This window comes from Myxocyprinus asiaticus, chromosome 7 (genome assembly GCF_019703515.2).
Source record: "Myxocyprinus asiaticus isolate MX2 ecotype Aquarium Trade chromosome 7, UBuf_Myxa_2, whole genome shotgun sequence".
NCBI classification, from domain to species: domain Eukaryota; kingdom Metazoa; phylum Chordata; class Actinopteri; order Cypriniformes; family Catostomidae; genus Myxocyprinus; species Myxocyprinus asiaticus.
This window is the reverse complement of record NC_059350.1, coordinates 47,517,501-47,540,396: the sequence shown is the minus strand read 5'-3', so window position 1 is coordinate 47,540,396 and position 22,896 is coordinate 47,517,501. Positions and strand designations below refer to the sequence as shown.

The 22,896-nt window shown below is 38.5% G+C and overlaps 1 protein-coding gene across 2 annotated transcripts in view; it reads left to right on the top strand.

Annotated features, from left to right (window-relative positions):
* gpc5a (glypican 5a) overlaps positions 1-22,896 on the top strand; it is a 263,163-nt gene that overhangs the window by 70,692 nt on the left and 169,575 nt on the right. For both annotated transcript variants that reach the window (XM_051702186.1, XM_051702185.1), the window contains 3 exons: positions 7,075-7,769; positions 12,706-12,842; positions 13,403-13,528. In XM_051702186.1, the coding sequence (XP_051558146.1) occupies positions 7,075-7,769; positions 12,706-12,842; positions 13,403-13,528 (958 nt within the window). The remainder of the gene's footprint in view (positions 1-7,074; positions 7,770-12,705; positions 12,843-13,402; positions 13,529-22,896) is intronic.

Sequence of the window (22,896 nt, the reverse complement as noted above, 5' to 3'; positions counted from 1 at the left end):
TATAATGACAGAGCATGGTGCATATATGAAAATACACAAAAATATTAGTTCACACTTTAAATATATCTTATAAAATGTATATGTCAGAATTTTCAAAGCTCTGTGATTTTTATTGTGGTGGGCATGAATGTAATGTTATGGTGATTGAGAGATATACCACAAAAGTCTGTTGTATCATACACCAATCAGCCACAACATTAAAACCACCTGCCTAATATTGTGTAGGCCCCCCTCGTGCCGCCAAAACAGCGCCAACCTGCATCTCAGAACAGCATTCTGAGATGATATCCTTCTCACCACAATTGTACAGAGCGGTTATCTGAGTTACCATAGACTTTGTCAGTTCGAACTAGCCTGGTCATTCTTTGTTGACCTCTCTCATCAACAAGGTGTTTTTGTCCACAGAACTGCCGCTCACTGGATGTTTTTTTTTGTTTTTGGCACCATTCTGAGTAAATTCTAGAGACTGTTGTGCATGAAAATCTCAGGAGATCAGCAGTTACAAAAATACTCAAACCAGCCTGTCTGGCACCAACAATCATGCCATGCTCCAAATCACTGAGATCAAATTTTTTCCCCATTCTGATGGTTGATGTGAATAGTAACTGAAGCTTCTGACCCATGTCTGCATGATTTTATGCACTGCAATGCTGCCACATGATTGGCTGATTAGATAATGGCATGGATGATTGTTGGTGCCAGACGGGCTGGTTTGAGTATTTCTGTAACTGCTGATCTCATGGGATTTTCACGCACAACAGTCTCTAGAATTTACTCAGAATGGTGCCAAAAAAAACAACAAAAAAAAACCAAACATCCAGTGAGCAGCAGTTCTGGGGATGGAAACACCTTGTTGATGAGAGAGGTCAACAGAGAATGGCCATACTGCACTTAATGACTAAATAAAGTCTACGGTAACTTAGATAACCGCTCTGTACAATTGTGTTGAGAAGAATAGCATCTCAGAATGCTATTCTGAGATGTGGGTTGGCGCTGTTTTGGCAATATTAGGTAGGTGATTTTAATGTTGTGGCTGATCGGTGTGTTTGATACATGGATTTCAAAGGGGGTTTTCAATAAAATAATATTCAAAATTTTAACCAAGCACAAGTTGCTTATATTCAGCAAATACTAATTTTAAAATATCAGAAACAATATAATCATTACTGTCACTTTTACTTTATTAAAATAATCTGTCATTTATCCCAACATAAGAGTCACTTTTCACGCAAGTCTGCCACCATTTTGAATAGATCGATATAAACATTGAAACCACTCTTTTTTTTCACAAATAACCACTAGATGGTGCCATAAAGATGTGAAACTTACACACCATAGGTTGTTTGTCTCTTCAGCTTGAACAGAGAGTGAAACAGGAGCCGTAAAACATTGTGTAGTACTCGAGTCCAGGACTCCGACTCTGTTCGCGATATTGATGACTCGTCTTGGACTTGAACACTAATGACTCAGACTTGGACTCGAGCATTGGGTGCATTCTGACTTGGAGGAGAGGACTCGTTACAACCATTAACTTTTGTGTTCTGCCCTTTTATGGGCGCAAAATTAATGCTTTATATAAACAACAACTCCCCCGCTCGACAGATACATGGGGCGCAAAATTGTGTTTCGCATACACGCACAGAAATGGGTAGCTCCGCCCCTAGCGCCTTACCAGAGGTAGCACAGTTTAAAGAAGAAGAAAATAAAAATACGGAGAAAGTTTCAGTTTCTTCATTTTACATAAGGAGGAATATTCCTAATAGATGAATACTCTATAGAGCATTTAAACTTTTTTTTTTTTTTTTCGGAATAAAGTCTTAACCAGATAATTTTCTTAATTGCTGATGTGAATATAAATGTGGTCAATTTTAAGCGACGACTAGACGAGCTCCAACGTGAAATCATCACTTCTGGTCAGGAATTTAACCACGCTCCGGTATAGGCTGTAAATAAATCACAAGAATCACGTGTGAATCGTGTGATACATTAACATAGACATTTCAAGAAGTGGAACGTGTATATGATGTCGTATCTTAATTAATGTTACACTTGAAAAGCTCCAGATGTGCACAATTAACAGAGACTGCAAATGGAGTCGAGACCACGCCTATCCGATCTGAAATCACAACGTGCGCATTTTCATTCAAAAGTTTACACTTTAGAAATATTGGCTGCACAGATTCAGAAATTCATTTTAATTTTGGAAATGTTTATTTAAAATGTCGCTTTATCCTTGTGCTTCTTGGATAATAAGTCATACAAATATTTTTTATATTATTCGGATGAATACATTATTCGTTTTGAAGTCATTATTCGTGCCTTTCCGAATAGGGCATTTGGCTTCAGGCACATCCCTAATTTCCACTTTGCTTCATGTTGGTGGAGTTAACAAAGAGATGCAGGAGTTCGTAATGTGCAGACTGAGACTCTGTTTTCCTTCAGGTAATTCTAGTGGCTTGTAAAAAAGCATGGTGAGGATATTGCATACTCTGCACGCCTTGCTCTGTCCACAGACAAAAGAATGCAACAGGAAATTGGACGTCCTGTGAAGCTGACCTGACATCAGGTTGCATCTGCTTATCTGTCCCTTCCTTTGTCTCCCTGTCTGTCTTCTTTGACCTTTATGGTGAAGGCTTACAGTTGTGCTCAAAGTTTGCATACCCTGGCAGAAATTGTGAAATTTTGTCATTGATTTTGAAAATATGACTGATCTCTTTTATTTAAGGATAGTGATCATATGAAGCCATTTATTATCATATAGTTGTTTGGCTCCTTTTAAAATCATAATGATAACAGAAATAACCCAAATGGCCCTGATCAAAAGATTACATACCCTTGAATGTTTGGCCTTGTTACAGACACACAAGGTGACACACACAGGTTTAAATGGCAATTAAAGGTTAATTTCCCTCACCTGTGGCTTTTTAAAATTGCAATTAGTGCCTGTGTATAAATAGTCAATGAGTTTGTTAGCTCTCATGTGGATGCACTGAGCAGGCTAGATACTGAGCCATGGGGAGTAGAAATGAACTGTCAAAAGACTAGCGTAACAAGGTAATGGAAATTTATAAAGACGGGAAAGGATATAAAAAGATATCCAAAGCCTTGAAAATGCCAGTCAGTACTGTTCAATCACTTATTAAGAAGTGGAAAATTTGTGGATCTCTTGATACCAAGCCAAGGTCAGGTAGACCAAAAAAAATTTCAGCCACAACTGCCAGAAGAATTGTTCGGGATACAAAGAAAAACCCACAGGTAACCTCAGGAGAAATACAGGTTGCTCTGGAAAAAGACGATGTGGTTGTTTCAAGGAGCACAATACGACGATACTTGAACAAAAATGAGCTGCATGGTCGAGTTGCCAGAAAGAAGCCTTTACTGCGCCAATGCCACAAAAAAGCCCGGTTACAATATGCCCGACAGCACCTTGACATGCCCCACAGCTTCTGGCACACTGTAATTTGGAGTGACGAGACCAAAATAGAGCTTTATGGTCACAACCATAAGTGCTATGTTTGGAGAGGGGTCAACAAGGCCTATAGTGAAAAGAATACCATCCCCACTGTGAAGCATGGTGGTGGCTCACTGATGTTTTGGGTGTGTGTGAGCTCTAAAGGCACGGGGAATCTTGTGAAAATTGATGGCAAGATGAATGCAGCATGTTATCAGAAAATACTGGCAGACAATTTGCATTCTTCTGCACGAAAGCTGCGCATGGGACGCTCTTGGACATTTCAGATCGACAATGACCCTAGGCACAAGGCCAAGTTGTCGCTCCAGTGGTTACAGCAGAAAAAGGTGAAGGTTCTGGCATGGCCATCACAGTCTCCTGACCTTAATATCATCGAGCCACTCTGGGGAGATCTCAAATGTGCGGTTCATGCAAGACGTCCAAAGACTTTGCATAACGTGGAGGCATTTTGCCAAGACGAATGGGCAGCTATACCACCTGATAGAATTTGGGGCCTCATAGACCACTATTGCAAAAGACTGCACGCTGTCATTGATGCTAAAGGGGGCAATACACAGGATTAAGAACTAAGGGTATGCAGACTTTTGAACAGGGGTCATTTAATTTTTTTTCTTTGTTGCCATGTTTTGTTTTATGATTGTGCCATTCTGTTATAACCTACAGTTGAATATGAATCCCATAAGAAATAAAAGAAATGTGTTTTGCCTGCTCACTCATGTTTTCTTTAAAAATGGTACACATATTACCAATTCTCCAAGGGTATGCAAACTTTTGAGCACAACTGTATGTTTGTCTTCCTTATTTCCCGAAAGAAAATATTTTAAAAAACGTGAAAATATAAAATGTTAATTTAATTAAATTTATTGTAAATAATTAAATATGATTTTTTATTTATTTTTATTTTTTTTAAACATCTGACACTATAAAGTTTGGAACGAGATGTTTTTGCAGCTCAGTAAAAGGCCTTTTTTCACTGAGTTCTATAAGTAACAGTGTGTTTTCATAATACAATAAAGATCAAAGAAAATGATATTCCTTATGATGACCCCTTTAAATTTGATTGGATCATTTTAATGGCTTTGTATTCAAGAAAATTTGTTGGTTTATATTTATAAAAATATACTGCTTGAGTCAGTGAGTTACATGATTGTTTCACAAGAACAATAGATCAGAATAAAACCCAAGGAATAAAGCCAATTATGACTACAATAGAGCTGTCCTTAAGAACACATTGCACATTTCCAACATGATGTTTGCTGAGTCACTGTTATGTATACATTACATTTGTGTTTAGAACATACAGCAAGATGAATTTAGGCATCATAAACAGTGATAAAGTCTATAAAAAAGTCTCTACTCCCTCTAAGCTCTTTAAAGTGAGATATTGGAAGTGCTTCAAGGCATCATTGCATGCTTGTATCTTCAAGCTCTCTCTCTCTGTGTCTTGTTATCTACTTATTTCTCTCTATCTGCGGGAACTCATCGCAGAGGGAGACCACAGCCGGCTCTGATGCCTAGCTCTCTATGGACTTAGGAAGCTCTTTACATCTCTTTGTAGACAGATAAAACAGCATTTCATATTTGGCTTGCCGGCGAGAAAAGCCATTCTCTCTCTGCTGCTTTCAAAGGGAAAGGACTCCTTTTTGTTGCGTGGTCTTTCCAACTCAAAAGCATACTACCAGGGCCCCTTTTGGAAAGGTTGGGCAATGAGCCGTTTGATATTTTAAGAATGCCACCAATTTTATGACATTTTTATTCAAACGTCATAGTTATATTGAAAAAAAAAATGAAAGGACAAACTTGCATAGCACCTAAAACTTTTCGCTTCAATAATTTCAAGACATTAAAAGTTTCATTTAAATACACCAAGGCATTGCAAAGTTACCGAAGTTTAAGACAAAATGTAAAAAAGTGGACAGATAATATGGATGACCTTGATTAAAACTGGTACCATCTGACTCACATGACCCAAGAAATCCAAAAAGACATCCATCACGATTTTAGGTCAAATAATTCAAAAGTTATAAGCACCAAAACTGATTTCTTGACCTGCAGGTGGCGCTGTCACCAAAATTGGCATATATGCTCAGATTATGGTTGCAAAGATGCATACCGAGTTTCGTTTTGTTAGGACAAACATTGCTGAGATACGCCCTGACTTTCTGTTTTTTGTCGATTTTGCCACAGTTGTTTTGCCGTTGTTTCGTGACAATTGCGAAAATCAACTAATAACTTGGACGTACTTCATATTATGTGTCTTTAACTAATATGTACTTAAGCATTTGCTACAGTGTATTTATCATACATATATGTGCTATTGCAGTGTACTTACATTTAAAGTACCTACATTTAATTACATCTGCAGTTGCACTGTTAACCTAACCCCTTATACTAAACCTAACCCTACCCCAACTCTTACCCTAAACCCTAACCCCTAAACCCACCCCTACTCGTAAACCTACCAGTACCTCAACTTCAGTAGCAGCAAATGTGAAACTTGTGTGAATTTTACAGAACAACATGTAGGTACACAATAAATACATTGTATTATATTGCATGTATTTAAATGTTTGTACACAGAAGTTAAAGAAACGTAATATAAAGTGAGACCAAAAATCTTTGTAATATTTCATTAAAATGAAATAACTTACCTTTTCTTTTTTTTTCTTTTTTTTTTGCTGACATCACCCACGTCAGATATAACAGTAAATAAAAGCCATATAGCTATATAGGCATGGTCATTTTAATTTTAATTGAACACTGTACTTTTCTGCTGGGTTATGTAATGGTTACTACAATAATAGCACATTACGGCAGATCGGAAAAGAAGCATTATGGTTGGGATAAGTGAAGATGCTCTTAAACTTGACCTTCAGTCATTATTATGTTGGCTTGACCAGTTCAACATTCTGTAATTCTACAGACTTGGTTTAGGTTTTTTCCAAAATCCCTAAACCAAGACCAAAGTTATCAGTTGTAACTCTTCCTAGAGATTTAAATCTACATCCAGCAAACTTGGCACAGACCTTCAGACAGTTCTGAAGTTGCCATGTCTTTTTTAACTGATTGGACTTACAGTTTTTCCGAATCGGACAATCAAAATCACCCAAATTCCATAGACTTCCATTGATGGAATTTTCAAGTGGGCCAAGATTCTGTCATAGAATGTCCTTGATTTTAAACTCCAACTGTCAAAACTCTTAAGTCTCTATTTCTTTCCCGCTCCATCCATCCATCCATCCATCCATTAACAACTAGCCACAACACCATAACAATACCTAGCAACCAGCCGCAACCACTTAGTAAAGCTTTGTTTATCTGACTTCCTGTCTCTTTGTCTGTCTGATTGTATGGCCTGTATAACCTTTAAACTTAAAACTATTAAAAGATTTTGAACATGGCTTTGGCAAGGCAACATAAAAGTTTGTCTTGACAAACTTGAACTGTCTAGTTGCCCTATATTGTTTTCTCTGAATATTCTGTTTCACACGGAAATATGTTTCATTACGAATGTTGACTTCATGAACCAAAGTTATCAACAAATGAGCGATGTTTCCGAATAATTATTTAATCTCTCAAATCTTTTTTTTTCTTTCCTCCAGAAACTGTAGAGTATTTGGTGCATCAGGCGGAAAACCACACCCATGCTGTCCTCCTGCATACCTACCGTGATCTGGCCAATCACGCGGCACCCTATGTTGGCGAGTTCTTCACGGACGTTGGTCTCTTCATTTTGGGTTCCGAGCTCAGCCTAGAAGAAGCTTCGCAACGTTTTTTCAGTGCCCTCTTCCCCCTTGTTTACGAACAACTGGTCGAGCCAGGTCTCTCCCGCTTTGCTCCTGCATACGCAGAATGCGTCCGGGCGGCCTGTCGGGACCTGGCACCTTATGGCGGGGCACCGGGTCGCCTTGCCGCACACATCTCCCACGCCTCATTGCCCGGCCGGGTGTTTCTGCAAGCTCTTCACTTGGGTGTAGAGGTCATCAACACTACCGACCATGTTCAGCTTAGTCGCGAGTGTAGACGTGGATTGCTACGGATGAATTACTGCCCACACTGCCAGGGCCTGACCGCTAGCAAGCCCTGCATGGGCTACTGCCTCAATGTGGTCAGAGGGTGTCTTGCCAGCCTGGCCGAGGTCGATTCCCATTGGAGGGTGTTTGTGCGCTCGTTAGAAACCGTTTCCACGCGCATGCATGGAGCGCAGGACCTGGAGCACGTGCTTTTGGGAGTGCACGGGCTGGTCAGAGACGCAGTAGCGCATGCACAGAGGAACGGACCTAGGCTTTCTGTGCAGGTAAGCAGGATATCTAGAGGGTGATGTATGTGGTGAAGGGTTAAACTTGACCCCAGGTTGGTACCTGTTAAGTGGTGAGTTATGACCAAAATCGTAGACCATGTGCTCACTAATACGTTTTTGACTTACAACTGCGTTCAGTCTGTGAACATCGTTTTAAAAAAGTATGTTGTACTAAAGAGCATTTTCGAAAGAGTCTGTTTTCAGTGGAGGCCGTTCCAGGCCGTGTCCAAACTAATACATCTCTGGTGAAAACACATTCATTTTGCTACATTTAGCCGCCAGTGGTTGGGAGTAGTTCATTAAAAGTAGCGAAGCTACTAACTTAACTAAGTTTTTTTCAGAAGCGTTAGTGTACCTCAGCTATTTTCAGAATAGTGTAGCTTTTTTCCTTAACAAGCTTCTTTTCCAATGAGTAGCACTCATAAAACACTACTTTTGTTGCATTGTATTGTAAGAGATTAATAATATGAATCAGATTAATACATCCAAGGAAGTAATAAAAAGAGTTTACCTTAACCATCCTCTCTCTCATGTAGTGCAGGGGAAATAAATTATTTTAAGTGAATTGGTTCTTTCGGATGTTTCATGTAAATGAACCAGATAAAATAAACAATTCCCTTATATTCAGTGTTGGGAACTCCGATTCATTCTAGCAAGTCGGTTATTTCGTACAGTTCATGTAAATGAACTAGTTCACATAAATGATTCACTGATTCTCTTGAGCCCTGCACAGCCTTAAAGGGAATTTGCCATAAGTCACCATGTTCTTTTGTGAAGTGAAATATTTAGTTAATTGCTGCTAATTATCACTATATTCCGATTCAGTTACATAACAAAGGGTGTTTTCTAGTTTTATTAATATATATTAAGTATAAATTTGTTAAATATAATGTTGTTACCACATTTGTTTAACCCTTACAAAAATTAACCATGGTTTTACTATAGTAATATTGTAGTTGCCATGATTGGTGTAACCATGTTTAATTTTGTGGCTACTATGGATTTTTTACAAATACCATGGTTAAACTGTAGTTCCTGTATGTCTAAAAAAAACACTGTCATTGCGAACACCCCTTAATATGTTTTTTTTGTTAAGCATCCTTAAAACCTCTTCAACACTGCGGACCTGCCAGCGGGTCCATAAGGGGGCGCTATGTTGCAAAGTTTATGCAATTTTCAAGTGTCTGAATACATAAGTTAGGCATATGGGGTATTGTTTAAAAGCTTAGAATCTGAGATTTTCAAATATATACATCGCTTTTGCATTTGTTACACAAAATAACAAAATAAGGCCTGAAAACCTTCTTGTCACAAATAAGCGCCACCTAGAGGTCATGTGGTAGAAATATGAATATTAAAGTCTTTCAAATAGCACTTATATAGACAAATCATATATCAAATGAAAGCTCTCATTCTCAGGAATTCTTGTTTATTTTGCCATAATACCATAGTTTGGAAGATTTTCAAAGAATCACAAATTGAAATATGATATCTGTAAGACATCTAAAAAATGCCCCAGAGTTAAATAAGGTAAGCTTTGGAAAGGTGTTATGAAAAAAAAAAAAAAAAAGAGAGAGAGAGACCAGCTTAAACCAGCTAAAAAACAGTTTTTCTGTTTTGTCAATGACATACCCAGGTGACTGTCATAACTGTTAAATGGATAGTTCACCTAAAATGGTTCTGTCTTGCAGAATTTTTTATTTAACTAATTCCTTCAAACGGAACACTGCCCTTTGCATTTTTGCTCTGAACTGAAAATTTCCCAAACCCATTTTGTAACTACTGTTTGGTCAGAGAGGAATTCGGTATGGCCTGAACATAAGTTGCTTGCAAACACAAATGCCATTCTGCAGCCAGCGTGCCCAGAGCATTCTTAAAATACTCTTCGTGTGGGCAGCTGCAGCGGGCACGGCAGACCACGCTGCCCGCGCTAAATGAGTGGGGTGAGCAGTGATCTGGCTTCCTGCAAATGTAATTTGTCTGATATAATAGTGAGCTTCTGATGGATCTAGTAAGCATGTTTTGGGATAGTATTGTGGAGAGTGCTAGCTGATATTTTAAAGTGTGCAGACAATGCGTCTGTATGTTTATGCCAAAATAAGTCTCTAAACCAAATGGCTTTGTCAGCCATTAAGTAGTACTTGATCTGCAAGGGTCAGGGTCTGGAATTGGATGAGAATCACGTGTCTAATAAAGTGCTGTCACTGGTTTGTGTCTGGGTTAATCTTAGTAGTACTAGGGTCAGTGCTGTGGATCTTCTAAATGTGTTTTTATGCCTTGCAAACAAAATCAGTTGAATTGATGTGATGTATTTAACATGCTGTTGTGAATTCTGCTGATTTAAACTTGTCACCAAGGTACGGCTATCTACCTAACTAACATAAGTTAGGTTTTGTCGAAATTGTGAGATGACACGTAACATGCCATAATTTCAAAATAAATTCTTTAAATCAGGAATGTTTTGAATGGTTTTCTAGCAAAGCTAGTTTTTTTGTAAAGAGAACGTTACATTTAATGAAAAATATAAATTCCTCGCACATATAGTGTACATACAAAAATACATTGCATACAAAAAATATGAACTACTGAGCCCTGTATATGAAGAGATTGTCACTGTAAACACTGAAATGACAGCTGCCTAAAAAGTATGTGGACACTTAAATCACACTTACAGTAAAATGTCTAAATGTCATTGCATAAGATAACAAAATATCAAACCAAGTGGCATTTGCGCACTTTTTAAGATAAACAAGTCACGAATCTTAAAAAAAAACAGTGTTTGTCCCCTGGTGTTTCAACAAAACCAGAATACTACAAACATAAAAAGAGTTATTAAACGAAAGTTCAGGAGGAGCTGACTCATCTAATATGCCAATCAACCTGCAGGCTCCTGAGAATATAAACCACCGCTTACCTCACTCTAGCGACAGTCTTTCCGGCATTTGGCCCCGCCCACCCGCGGCAGATCCATGCAATGTCTTAAAAAGTACAACACTATGAGAATGCACAAAATGATTGACAGGAAGAAAGCATCATTGTCCGCGGCCCACGGACACTTTTTTGTTTGCTGTTTACAGTCTAGAGAGTCCATCCTCAACCTAAGCACAAACGCCATTCTTCACCACAGTGGAAAACCCCATAACTCCAGCATAACAGACTCTCTTTTTAAATAGCAATATAACAGAACATTAAACATTACCAAATCTCCCAAAGTATGCTGGAAAAATGGGAATCCCCGCCCCGTTTCATCAATGCTACATTGACACCACAAAAAGTATTCATGTAGTACCAACTCAAGTGGATTAAGTAAACTTCAGTTTTACAAATTTAAATGGATAGAACTCAATAAAATCAAGCTGTGACAAAATGTTCTAGAATTGTGTTGCTATAGTTCATATTAATAGAGTTAATTGAACAAGCAGCAAAAATATAAAACAATTTGGAGTGTGCACATAGTTTTGCAGTATTTATCTAACACTACATGTTAGCTCACTATGAAACAGTTGTCAAGTTATTAAATGGATGCTATGTGGAGAAATATCTTTGTACATTTATTGTGCTGTACCTGTGACGAGCCACCCTTCCTCAGTGTCTTTAAATATGAAATCTATGCTGATGAACGATAGTGATAACAGAGAAAACAGTTAAATAAGACACACACTATATGCTAATTTAACAATATGAGCTACATCTTATTTATAGCTCTATAATACAATGTGCATCTCAGCCATGGTGACCACTATTTAAATTCTAAAAATGATAGTCTATTTTGAGTCTAACACCTTACTCATGTCTTACAGCTCATTTAAATATCAAAATAACTCATTATAATCTATATATTGAATTATTGTGTGAATTTTTGGTTGGGATTCATGGAATGGAGAGCTCTGACTCAATTCGAACACTGAATAAAATGATATATTATTTTTTTTTAAATGAAGACAAAAAGTATTCAGACACTTTGTGGTTGTCAAACGTTAGTGGAACATGCTTATAGTGAATGTGATGAACTCCACCTGTGGTTACTCTTCTAGGACACCTGCGTGAACTTGAGGGAAACTTACTTCATACATCCACTAAAAATCACCAGTTGACTAAAAGCCATTGAGCAAAAATGTCCCAGAGAAGTAAAAAGCTCAAAACTGAAACTTTTTGTTTAATTTAAAAATCTGGACCCAGACCATCCAAGAATCATACTTCTTTCAGAGGCAACTACAGCTTGCAAACGCAGTCTTAACATATTAACAAAAACAGCATCATCTAGTGGCTGCCTATAGACACTACAAGTACCTCAACCTATTTTGACCTGTCCACAGCACTGGGTGGATTATTTGTACTTATCTCAAAACTCTGACACACTTACTTTTAACCCATACTACTTAGTAATAGTCCATCACCTATTCCTTAGCTGAGGTGCATAACTTACTGTTGTAACATAAAAGGAGCAAATGCTCAAAATATTCATTTGTGAGAATGTTGCGCTTCAGGGTAAGACTATGATGATAAAAAAGTAACTGTAGTCTGATTACAAGTATATTAAAATGTAATTTAATCCAATTAGAAATACTTTATTTGTGTAATCTGATTGCGTAATCCAGATTACATGCAATCCGTTACTACCAGCAGTGCCTGTCCGATTAGCTAATGTAGCGCTAAGCATCACATTGCCACGTTAGCTCCGTTAGTTTAGTGAAAAACTAGCATCATTTGTTTGCTGATGACTTTTTGATATTTTGCATACATAGTACATGTACAATTGCCCTGGACTAACTTGTGTTAAAGTGTTTTACTCAAGAACACAATGCTGATGGTACATGGCTAGCTCTTTGCTAAAAACTGAACCAGCAAATGTGCAGTATTTAAGTTCACAATGAAATATCTTTGTGATATTAAGATATCTGTAGGTGTGACAGTACGCGCTTGAATCCTGCAGGTACATAAGGTGTGTGGTCACCCAAGCAGACAGCCGGAACAGGTCAGCGGCGTTCAACACGGCAACAGAGGCAGAGACTCGATACCTCTTAAAGGGCCGGTCAGAAACACAGAAGACACCCTCAGCAACAGGAGGAAGTAAGTGTGAAAGAAAAGTCATATTTTTGAATAAGTAAATTTATAAGGCATATGGATGAAAACGAACAAGTTTTAAAATATTAAAAGTATTTAATACTTAAATACCACAAAACAGACCGCAAAACTTTTGTGTTTTCAAAGTGCTGTACATCCCTGCTGAAAAAAACCAAAAACAATTATAAACCAGCCTAAGATGGTTTGTTGGTCTTAGCTGGTTTAGGCTGGTCAGCAAGTTGGTCTCCCGGCCTGACGCAGTGAAAAGTGCCCAAAACCCCTCTAAAACCAGCCAGGAGACCAGCCTGACCAGCAAACCAGCATGTAAAATGTAATGAGGAAATGCCTTAGTACACAATTGTGTTAGTAGTTATAGCAGTAATTCTATTTTATATGAAATAAGTTATAATGATAATGAAATAATTTTCTGATAGTTCATAAAAGTTTAAGGAATTACGGCATGTGTTTTCCAAAGTACAGATGCAAACGTGGAACAGCTGTGTTATTGTTCCATCTACTGGACAGACAATGAAATGCTCATTAAGCCCACTTCTCTGTCTCTGTAGGGAGTTTATAAACAGTTTGCGTCTGTACCGCACATTCTACGGTGGCCTGGCGGATCAGCTGTGTGTGAGTGAACTCGCCTCTGGAGACGGACTGGCCTGCTGGAACGGTGCTGACGTTGTCAAAAGGTAAATGTCTGAAATCTTCTCATCACACTCTTGTTTCTTTTGCCTGTAGCTGTCATTATTCACAGTTATGTCCATAACCTTCTCATAAACCATCCTCCTCTTTCTGTCAGCTTTATGTGTGAAAAATGACCAACATTTTTATGTGTGTAAAGTGTTTTATTCAGGATGAAGCAGAAGTGCTAACGTGCATGTCTGTACTTGCTGTTTACATTTACTGTGGCCCCAAAATAGTAATATTATTAGAAAATCGTATAATTCTTTAAAGGAATATTTCGGGTTCAATACAAGTTTAGCATTTGTAGCATAATGTTGATTACCACAAACAATGATTTGGACTTATCTCTCCTTTTCTTTAAAAAGAGTAAATATTAAGGTTACAGTGAGGCACTTACAATGGAAGTGAACTGGAAATGTAATAATGTCATTGGATTAGATAAGAAAACTTTAAACTAAGTGGCATTTTATGAAAAAAGCATACTTTTTAAGAGTTTCTAAGGTTTTAAATGTTATCAAAAGTGATCAATAAGCGAGTTGAAACGTTGTAACAGGGTTGTTATGGCATGGAATATCAATATTAAGAAAAAAAAAAAAATATATATATATATATATATATATATATATATATATATGTTTTACAGGCCTGGGAAAGTCATAGAAATGAGAAAAGTGAATTTGCATTTGACATGCTATACTCCAAGATATTTAATCGGCTATATTTCACTGTGAGCGAATCGTTCTTTTTATCGAATCAGTCAAACGCATGTGCAAAACGTTCTGAAAGATTCTATAGTTGATCTGACATGATTTATAAAAATCCATATCTAGTAATTTCAAATGATTAATTGGTCAAAAAGTGTGGGAAACCATGACTTTGCCACTCAGGTCGAAAGTTTTGTTATTGAAATCGGCCTGTGCTTATTCGAAATTTGAATCACTGCCCCCAGTGGCCGAAGCTGAAAGTGTTGAGGTAAAATATCCACAGGGTGGCGCTAAAAGCGAATTGTATTTTTAGTTGTAAATTATGTAATAGAGTCAACAGGAATGCATGTTTTATTAACTCTGCCCCCTAACTCAAACCCCAACCCTAAACCTCAGTGGAGTAAAAATATAAACTTGTGCGAAAATGCAACCGAAAATGTTTATGTGAAGGCAATTACTTCCTGGTTCCCAACTGCTTAATTACTATTTAATTATTTTTGTCTCAGAACATAAATGAAAATCTGTTGTGCATACTTGACAAATATGATCTAGTCCTTTTCTCCTTATACTTAACATTACACATTTTGGGAATAGCTTGATTATACTCCCAAAACAATTTAGAAAGATCACCTACTGCAAAGCGACCTGTGTTTGGTAGCTCTCATCTGTATGGATGTCTACCCGTGTGAGGTGGCAGCTTGTGTAATTAATGATTTTATATCACACTGGCCTCTGTTGGCATCTTTCCCTCTTGCCATAAACAGCCTCATAATTGACAGGCCAGCTGTTTCCAGATTTATACAGTAGCCCCCCTCTCTCGCTGTCTCTTTCTCTCTCCCTCTCTCTCTCTCTCTCTCTCTCTTTCTTTTTCTCTCACTCCTCTCTCTCTCTCTCTCTCTCTCTCTCCCAACCAATCCATCTCCATGCTGCATTTATCTCACCTGGCCTGTCAGCGTACAAACACCCCCATAAACTCAGGCTCGGTGGTATTTCCTCCTAACTGTCATCCGCTGTCAACACTGCCAGATGGCAGGTGGGACCATATTTCAACAAGAGAGGTGGGGTGGGGCCAGGAAGCCCGTCAGGACGGGTTATCGTCCACCAGTAAACGCTGACAACTGGACTGACTGCAATAACCGCCCTGCAGTTAGAGGCGCCCTCTAGTGGACATTGAGGAATAGGGGCTTTGAAGTTGATGCAGTTTTTTATAGAATTTGGCAGCGAAAATGCTTGTACTGGAAATGTGGTGATCAGTCTCGTATTTGCAAAATAAATATTATGATTATTGATGTTAAATTACTTAAAAAAAAAAAAAAAAACTTCCAAAAATTACTTAATGATTAATGTACTAATGATCAAAGTATGAAAGGGTGAACTCTCAAACATTTGGAATTTGACTCGGTGATAAAAATTATAAATATTTAACTAATCTAGTTTAAAGCACATGTGTCAAGTTCGTTGACATGACATGCTTCAAAAAAAAACAAAAAAAAAACAAAAACAAAATAATAATAATTTATAGCATTTTCTACAAACAAACAAAAAAAAAACAAAACAAAACAATTAATGACTTTAAGCGTCATGTGGTGTAACCATCAAGTGAAAAGTATTAAAATAGTTTCCTTGCACCTTGAATACATGAGTGTACACAACTTAATCACTAATTAAAAAAAAAAAAAAAAAAAAAAAAAAAAAGTTTTCAAATATATGATTCATAGTGAAAATATTTTTTATTTCATGAATTATTTAAGTCAAGAATATCAATATGTTTTCTCATGGTTACACCAAATGACCTGGGGGGAAAAATGGCCTTTTCATATATATATATATATATATATATATATATAATATTAATCCTATTTTAATATAAAATTGTTTTACTGCTTTAAAAAATAATAATAATAATAAAAATAAATAAATAAATTAAAAAAAAGATTATTCAGCACAACCTGTTTAAGGAATTTCAGCTTTTAACGAGACCTAGAATTTTTATTACTTTCTCTGGACGATTGCACCACATGACATTTTTGTCTTTAAGCCCTGGAAAAAATATAAAAAAATACTTTTAATTGAATAAATGTTCATCACAGAAGATGTGTATTCAACTAATTGCTATATGTGAATTGTGTTTGTAATATATATATTTTTAAGTGCTGTCAGTCGATTAATTGCGATTAATCGCATAATGTTTCATAATTAATTTAGATTAATCATAGATTTTTAAAGTGTTGAAATATAGTTTGTGCTGAAATTTTTCTTTCTGACCCCTCATACATGGAGCTTTAATCCTCAGTGACTGTCCAGCATCTGGGACACCTTTGGGAACAGGGGGAAGAAATAATGGTAAACAGGGCGTTACATAAGCGTGCGCTGGAAGGATTTTACACGCAGCTGACGGTTTCACTCTGGAATAGACATCCAGCTTCCACACATGGTCCTGTTGAGGCTTCTCTCTCGAGTGATACTGAGCTCATGTTTACTTTCAGTCTCTTTACAAATCGCGGCATTAGCTAGCGGGTGAGCTAAAACTATGGAGCGACATAGCAGTCCGTGTTTAACTGTAATAGATAGCTGACTTGTCTCACTCCACACTCTCAAAGTGGTCTACTTATGTATGGTAGCCTCATTCTCCACTGTACCTCAGGTAACCATTTTATATGCTCAGCCACCGGAGGTTCCTGTGATAAATATCCATGCGCCCCCTCCCAGCCCCACATCTGCCAGGAGAGAGGGATAAAAACTACAAATAAAACAGGAAGGAGGACGACAGACTGATTTAGCAAGGCCATTCATAGCTAAAACGAGCAGTTTGGGCCCTCGTCACTTTGAGAGGGCCACGGTGCATGGCCAAGAGCAAACAGGAAACATCCATAAGCGATTAGTATGGCCAATGCTGTAGCCTTGAGAAATAATAGACACTACTTTCAAGAGTGACCATAAAGGAATATTGTGTGTTCAATACAAGTTAAGCTCAATCGACAGCCTTTGTGGCATAATACGGAAGCCCTGACCCGCAGTTTTCGTTTTTCACTAGGTTAAAAAAAAGAAAAAAAAGAAAATAGGTGCTTTGTGCCTTCCTGAGCCTATGTCTTACAAATATGACAAAAGATCTTGATAATATCTCAAAAAATTATTAAAAAAAAAAAAAATCTCTTAAAATGTTTTTTTTTCTTCTAAAAAATAAAATTATAAAAAAAAATCTCTCAAAAATTAGTATAAAATGTAATGTGTTATTGGAGGAGGTGGATTTTCTTATTCGCATTAACGATGACGTGTCATGACCATTTGTAAAGCACGATGGCAATGCACTCGTTGGATGATATAGGTGTGTGAGAGCTTGACGTGACTGGCTCAACGAAAGGCGCACAATTCTTTAAACATAGCCCTGGTTAGTCAAAAGTGCTTCACCCACAGATCATCGTTAAAGTGGGACCTCACAATCCACCAGAACTTTTTTGAGCGGGCAGTCGGCGAATGGGAATAGCCATTTGAGCCCTCATTATGTGAGCTATTGCACTTATTCTGTGATGTCTCCTGACAGCATTTAATAACATAATGTACAATTGCTTTATTACAGCATATATAACTCTCCCCAAGTCTCATATTGTTTGTTTGTAGCTGGAGACTTTTGTGTTTGAATTTGCAAAATTTAATTCCCACCCAGGCTATCCACAAACACTCACCCACACAAAATCAACAAGTGTACCAGCGTTCTTGAATGATTTATTCATGACGACTACACTCGATGCCCGAAATCCCCCTTCCCACCCCTTTCTCCGCAGTCTTCTAGCAGTCTCCAAATATTTATTTATATTTATTTGTAATTTAAGCCATCCAAATTTTGTCAAACAGCTTTACTCATGTGTTAGGCTAATAAGCCATCTGACCTTCGGTACTGTCTGCATTTGAAACGTGTTTAGAATTTTGGTCATGATATGATTACGGTAGGTAAACAATACCATGGATGTATGTACATGGGCAATGCTGCATTCGTATTAATCTGAGCTGTGATGGTGGAAACGAGGTCCAGTTCTTCCTTTTAGATCTTCCATGGGTTTTGTTTATTATAAGATCATCGTTAGGTCATATTTGGCCTCATGTCTGTCACATCTGTTGCACTTTGGAAATTAAAAACAGCGGTTTGCGATCGGAGTTTGTGCGATTTCATCATGAAAAGTTAAAAACCACCAACTGCAGCTGCGGGTCAGTTGGGTCTAATAGAGCGATAACAATGATGGTGATCCGTGAAAAATCATGATTTATGACAAATCCTGAGTTTTTCCTGATCCAACGATCCTGATGGAGATTTAAAGAAGCTCAAATTATCTCCAATAATCTATAGGAAACAGACTGTTTTAACCCCAAAAACTACAGTTTTGGGTCTTTTTCAGCTAAATTTGAGCGAAGCGCCCATTGACAGCAGTTCTTTTCAATGCTTCCAAAAGAACCCGGAAGCGCCAGAGCGGAGCGTTTGTTTGTAAAGAGTAACTGCATCTAAAAAAAGATGTTATGAATGTGAATGGTGACTGATGTAAACATTCTGCCAAGCTTCTCTTTTTGTGGGGAACAGGTGGGAAGTAATGACAACATTTGAATCTCACTGGTGAACTATCCCTCTAAGACGTATGAAATCATTTTAATAACACCCTCAAAACTTTTTATTTTTAAGTATAAGTGCTTAGAAAAGTAATAGCACACCTTTCCTCAACAAGCTGCACAATTTGAGGTATTTCTGTCCGTAGTGTTGGACAAGGTAGGTGCTGACGATTTGTGCGAAAGAAGAATATATACAACTAGACAAAGTTTGGCTAGTCGTATATATTCTTCATTCGCACACAAACTTTGTCTAGTCTGAAAGTTTAAAAATAGTTTTCAAAGCTTGATTTTTAAAGGTTTTGCAGGCCACAGATATAGACAGATAGATACGGCAATGTAAGTCTATGGGATTTTTGGCCACTTTGAAAGTCAGATACAGGAAAACCGAAAGTCTGATAAGGGAGAAAAGGCACTGCACAATGCTTCAGAACTGTCTGAAGGTATGCAAATTTTGTCTTTGTTTAAGGATTTTGTAAATTCCCTATTGAAAGTCTGTAGAATAACAGTATGTTGGCTTACTTCTTGTCCTTGAAGGTGTTTTTTAACAACATATCTGCATTGTAAATGAGTGTGACCTTTGCTATACCATCCCCCTTCTCCTCTTTACTTTGTTTAGCATAAATTATTACAGCTAGCATGTAGGCAACCACATTCAGTTCAGCGATTAATGGCCCACTATCCCACAAACACTGCACTCTCTCATGGCTCCCTTAACTCCTGTTATTTCAGGACAGTGTAGTGTGGTGGGACTGTTGTTACCCCTGATTCCCAGGCCTCGTCGACGCATTTACCTTGAGGAGAGATAGTGAATCCATGTTTGCCCCAGAATGACTCTTTCCACCAAAAGAAACTAAACTCAGCAAAAAAAGAAACGTGCTCTCAATTTCAACTGCTTTTATTTTCAGCAAACTTAACATGTGTAAATATTTGTATGAACATAAAAAGATTCAACAACTAAGACATAAACTGAACAAGTTTCACAGACATGTGACTAACAGAAATGGAATAATGTGTCCCCGAACAAAGGGAGGGTCAAAATCAAAAGTAACAGTCAGTATCTGGTGTTGCCACCAGCTGCATTAAGTACTGCAGTGCATCTCCTCCTCATGGACTGCACCAGATTTGCCAGTTCTTGCTGTGAGATGTTACCCCACTCTTCCACCAAGGCACTTGCAAGTTCCCGGACATTTCTGGGGGGAATGGCCCTAGCCCTCACCCTCCGATCCAACAGGTCCCAGACATGCTCAATGGGATTGAGATCCGGGCTCTTTGCTGGCCATGGCAGAACACTGACATACCTGTCTTGCAGGAAATCATGCACAGAATGAGCAGTATGGCTGGTGGCATTGTCATGCTGGAGGGTCATGTCAGGATGAGCCTGCAGGAAGGTTACCACATGAGGGAGGAGGATGTCTTCCCTGTAACACACTGTGTTGAGATTGCCTGTAATGACAACAAGCTCAGTCCGATGATGCTGTGACACACTGCCCCAGACCATGACGGACCCTTCACCTCCAAATCGATCGCGCTTCAGAGTACAAGCCTTGGTGTAACGCTCATTCCTTCGACGATAAACGCGAGTCCAACCATCACCCCTGGTGAGACAAAACCGTGACTCGTCAGTGAAGAGCACTTTTTGCCAGTCCTGTCTGGTCCAGTGAAGGTGGGTTTGTGCCCATAGGTGACGTTGTTGCCGGTGATGTCTGGTAAGGACCTGCCTTACAACAGGCCTACAAGTACTCAGTCAAGCCTCTCTCATCCTATTGCGGGCAGTCTGAGCACTGATGGAGGGATTGTGCGTTCCTGGTGTAACTCGGGCAGTTGTTGTTGCCATCCTGTACCTGTCCCTCAGGTGTGATATTCGGATGTACCGATCCTGTGCAGGTGTTTTTACACATCATCTGCCACTGCGAAGACGATCAGCTGTCCTTCCTGTCTCCCTGTAGTGCTGTCTTAGGTGCCTCACAGTACGGATATTGCAATTTATTGCCCTGGCCACATCTGCAGTCCTCATGCCTCCATGCAACATGCCTAAGGCGCATTCACGCAGATGAGCAGGGACCCTGGGCATCTTTCTTTTGGTGTTTATCAGAATCAGTAGAAAGGTCTCTTTAGTGTCCTAAGTTTTTATAACTGTGACCTTAATTGCCTACCGTCTGTAAGCTGTTAGTGTCTTAATGACCATTCCACAGGTGCATGTTCATTAATTGTTTATGGTTCATTGAACAAGCATGGAAAACATTGTTTAAACCCTTTACAATAAAGATCTTTATTTGGATTTTTACAAAAGTATCTTTAAAATGCAGTGTCCTGAAAAAGGGACGTTTCTTTTTTTGCTGAGTTTATAACCGCTGTTACTCAACAACTGGTAGCAGCATAAAACTTGAACCACCGACAAATTAATGCATTGAATGTACTATAAGTCACTTTAAGCACCTGCAAAATTCAGTGGGATTCAGATGTCTGAAATAACAAATACTTGGACATTTATATTGATTTTTCATTTGAACTTTTCACTCAAATTTGTATGTTGATAATATCATTTGAAATGAAACAATTGTATTAAATTAGAATAGAATGCAACAGAGACACATTTACACTAGTGGTCTCTTGGACCCACTGTAAATAAATTGAAATGCAACTGGTTGAGCAGGTTCATGCCTAGTTATCAGTAATCAGTGCCGGCCAGTTGGGGGAGCTGTGCCCATTTCAAGATCTCATTTGATGAGCCCTCTCTCTCTCTCTCTCTTTCTCTGAATTCAACATGTTCACAGCTTTAAATGATGCATTAAAACAGGCATTATCAGCAGACCAAACAAGAGACTAGTTACGCAAGGCAGAGCAGGTTCTTTTCATGGTTTTATCAATAGAGATGGTTCCGAAACATTCATCCATGGCATAGAGTTTCTTCAAACAAGGCCCTAGGGCTATTCCCACTGGGAATAAAAATGGGATGGGTGGTATGACGATATAAATGTTGCCCCAGGCCCTGTGATGAGGGGGCCTACAAAATGCATCTTTACACTGCTGATAGGGGCCCATCTTTATATTTTATATAATTAAAGTGAAGGCCATCGTCAACCAGGACACATTTTGTTTTACATGTGTAATCCATGGTATAAAATTACTCGTATCGTAATTACTCTTAATTACTTATTTTGTTCGTATATCATATTATCTTTTATTTGTTACGAATAATTGTATCTTATAATTGGCCTGGGTAGCTCAGTGGTAAAATACGCTGGCTACCACCCCTGGAGTTCGCTAGTTCGAATCCCAGGGCGTGCTGAGTGACTCCAGCCAGGTCTCCTAAGCAACCAAATTGGCCCGGTTGCTAGGGAGGGTAGAGTCACATGGGGTAACCTCCTCGTTGTCGCTATAATGTAGTTCGTTCTCGGTGGGGCGCGTGGTGAGTTGAGCGTGGATGCCACGGTGGATGGCGTGAAGCCTCCACACACGCTATGTCTCCGTGGCAATGCGCTCAACAAGCCACGTGATTAGATGCACGGGTTGATGGTCTCAGACATGGAGGTAACTGAGATTCGTCCTCCGCCACCCGGACTGAGGCGAATCACTAATCGACCACGAGGACTCAGAGCGCATTGGGAATTGGGCATTCCAAATTGGGAGAAAAAAAGTAAAGTAAATGGTGTCTGGCTGTATCTCATATTGTTTAACATATCTGCGACTTTGCTGGTCTCAAAACACATAGCCATCACTTGTCAGTGTGTATAGATGTGTGGACATTGTACAGACGTGACCTCATGTTTCTCAGTCCCAGTTTAGGAATGTCTGTGTTAAATCTTAATTTGACATGGAGACGGAGTGGCTGAGGGCAAATCGAAATGGCACACTTGCTTTATGCACACCGCCCTCTAGAACTTGCTTCAGTTTGTCGGACGGTGCCCTTTCAGCAAATGCTTGTATTGAGATTCATGTGACCACACTGATGAAACCTAAGCTAAATAGGCAGTATACGCTCATCAATTATTGGACTATTAAATATGTGCACTACCTTCAAGCGAGTATGCTGAACACAGACATTAATTGCGTATTATAGGTGTGAGTGATTT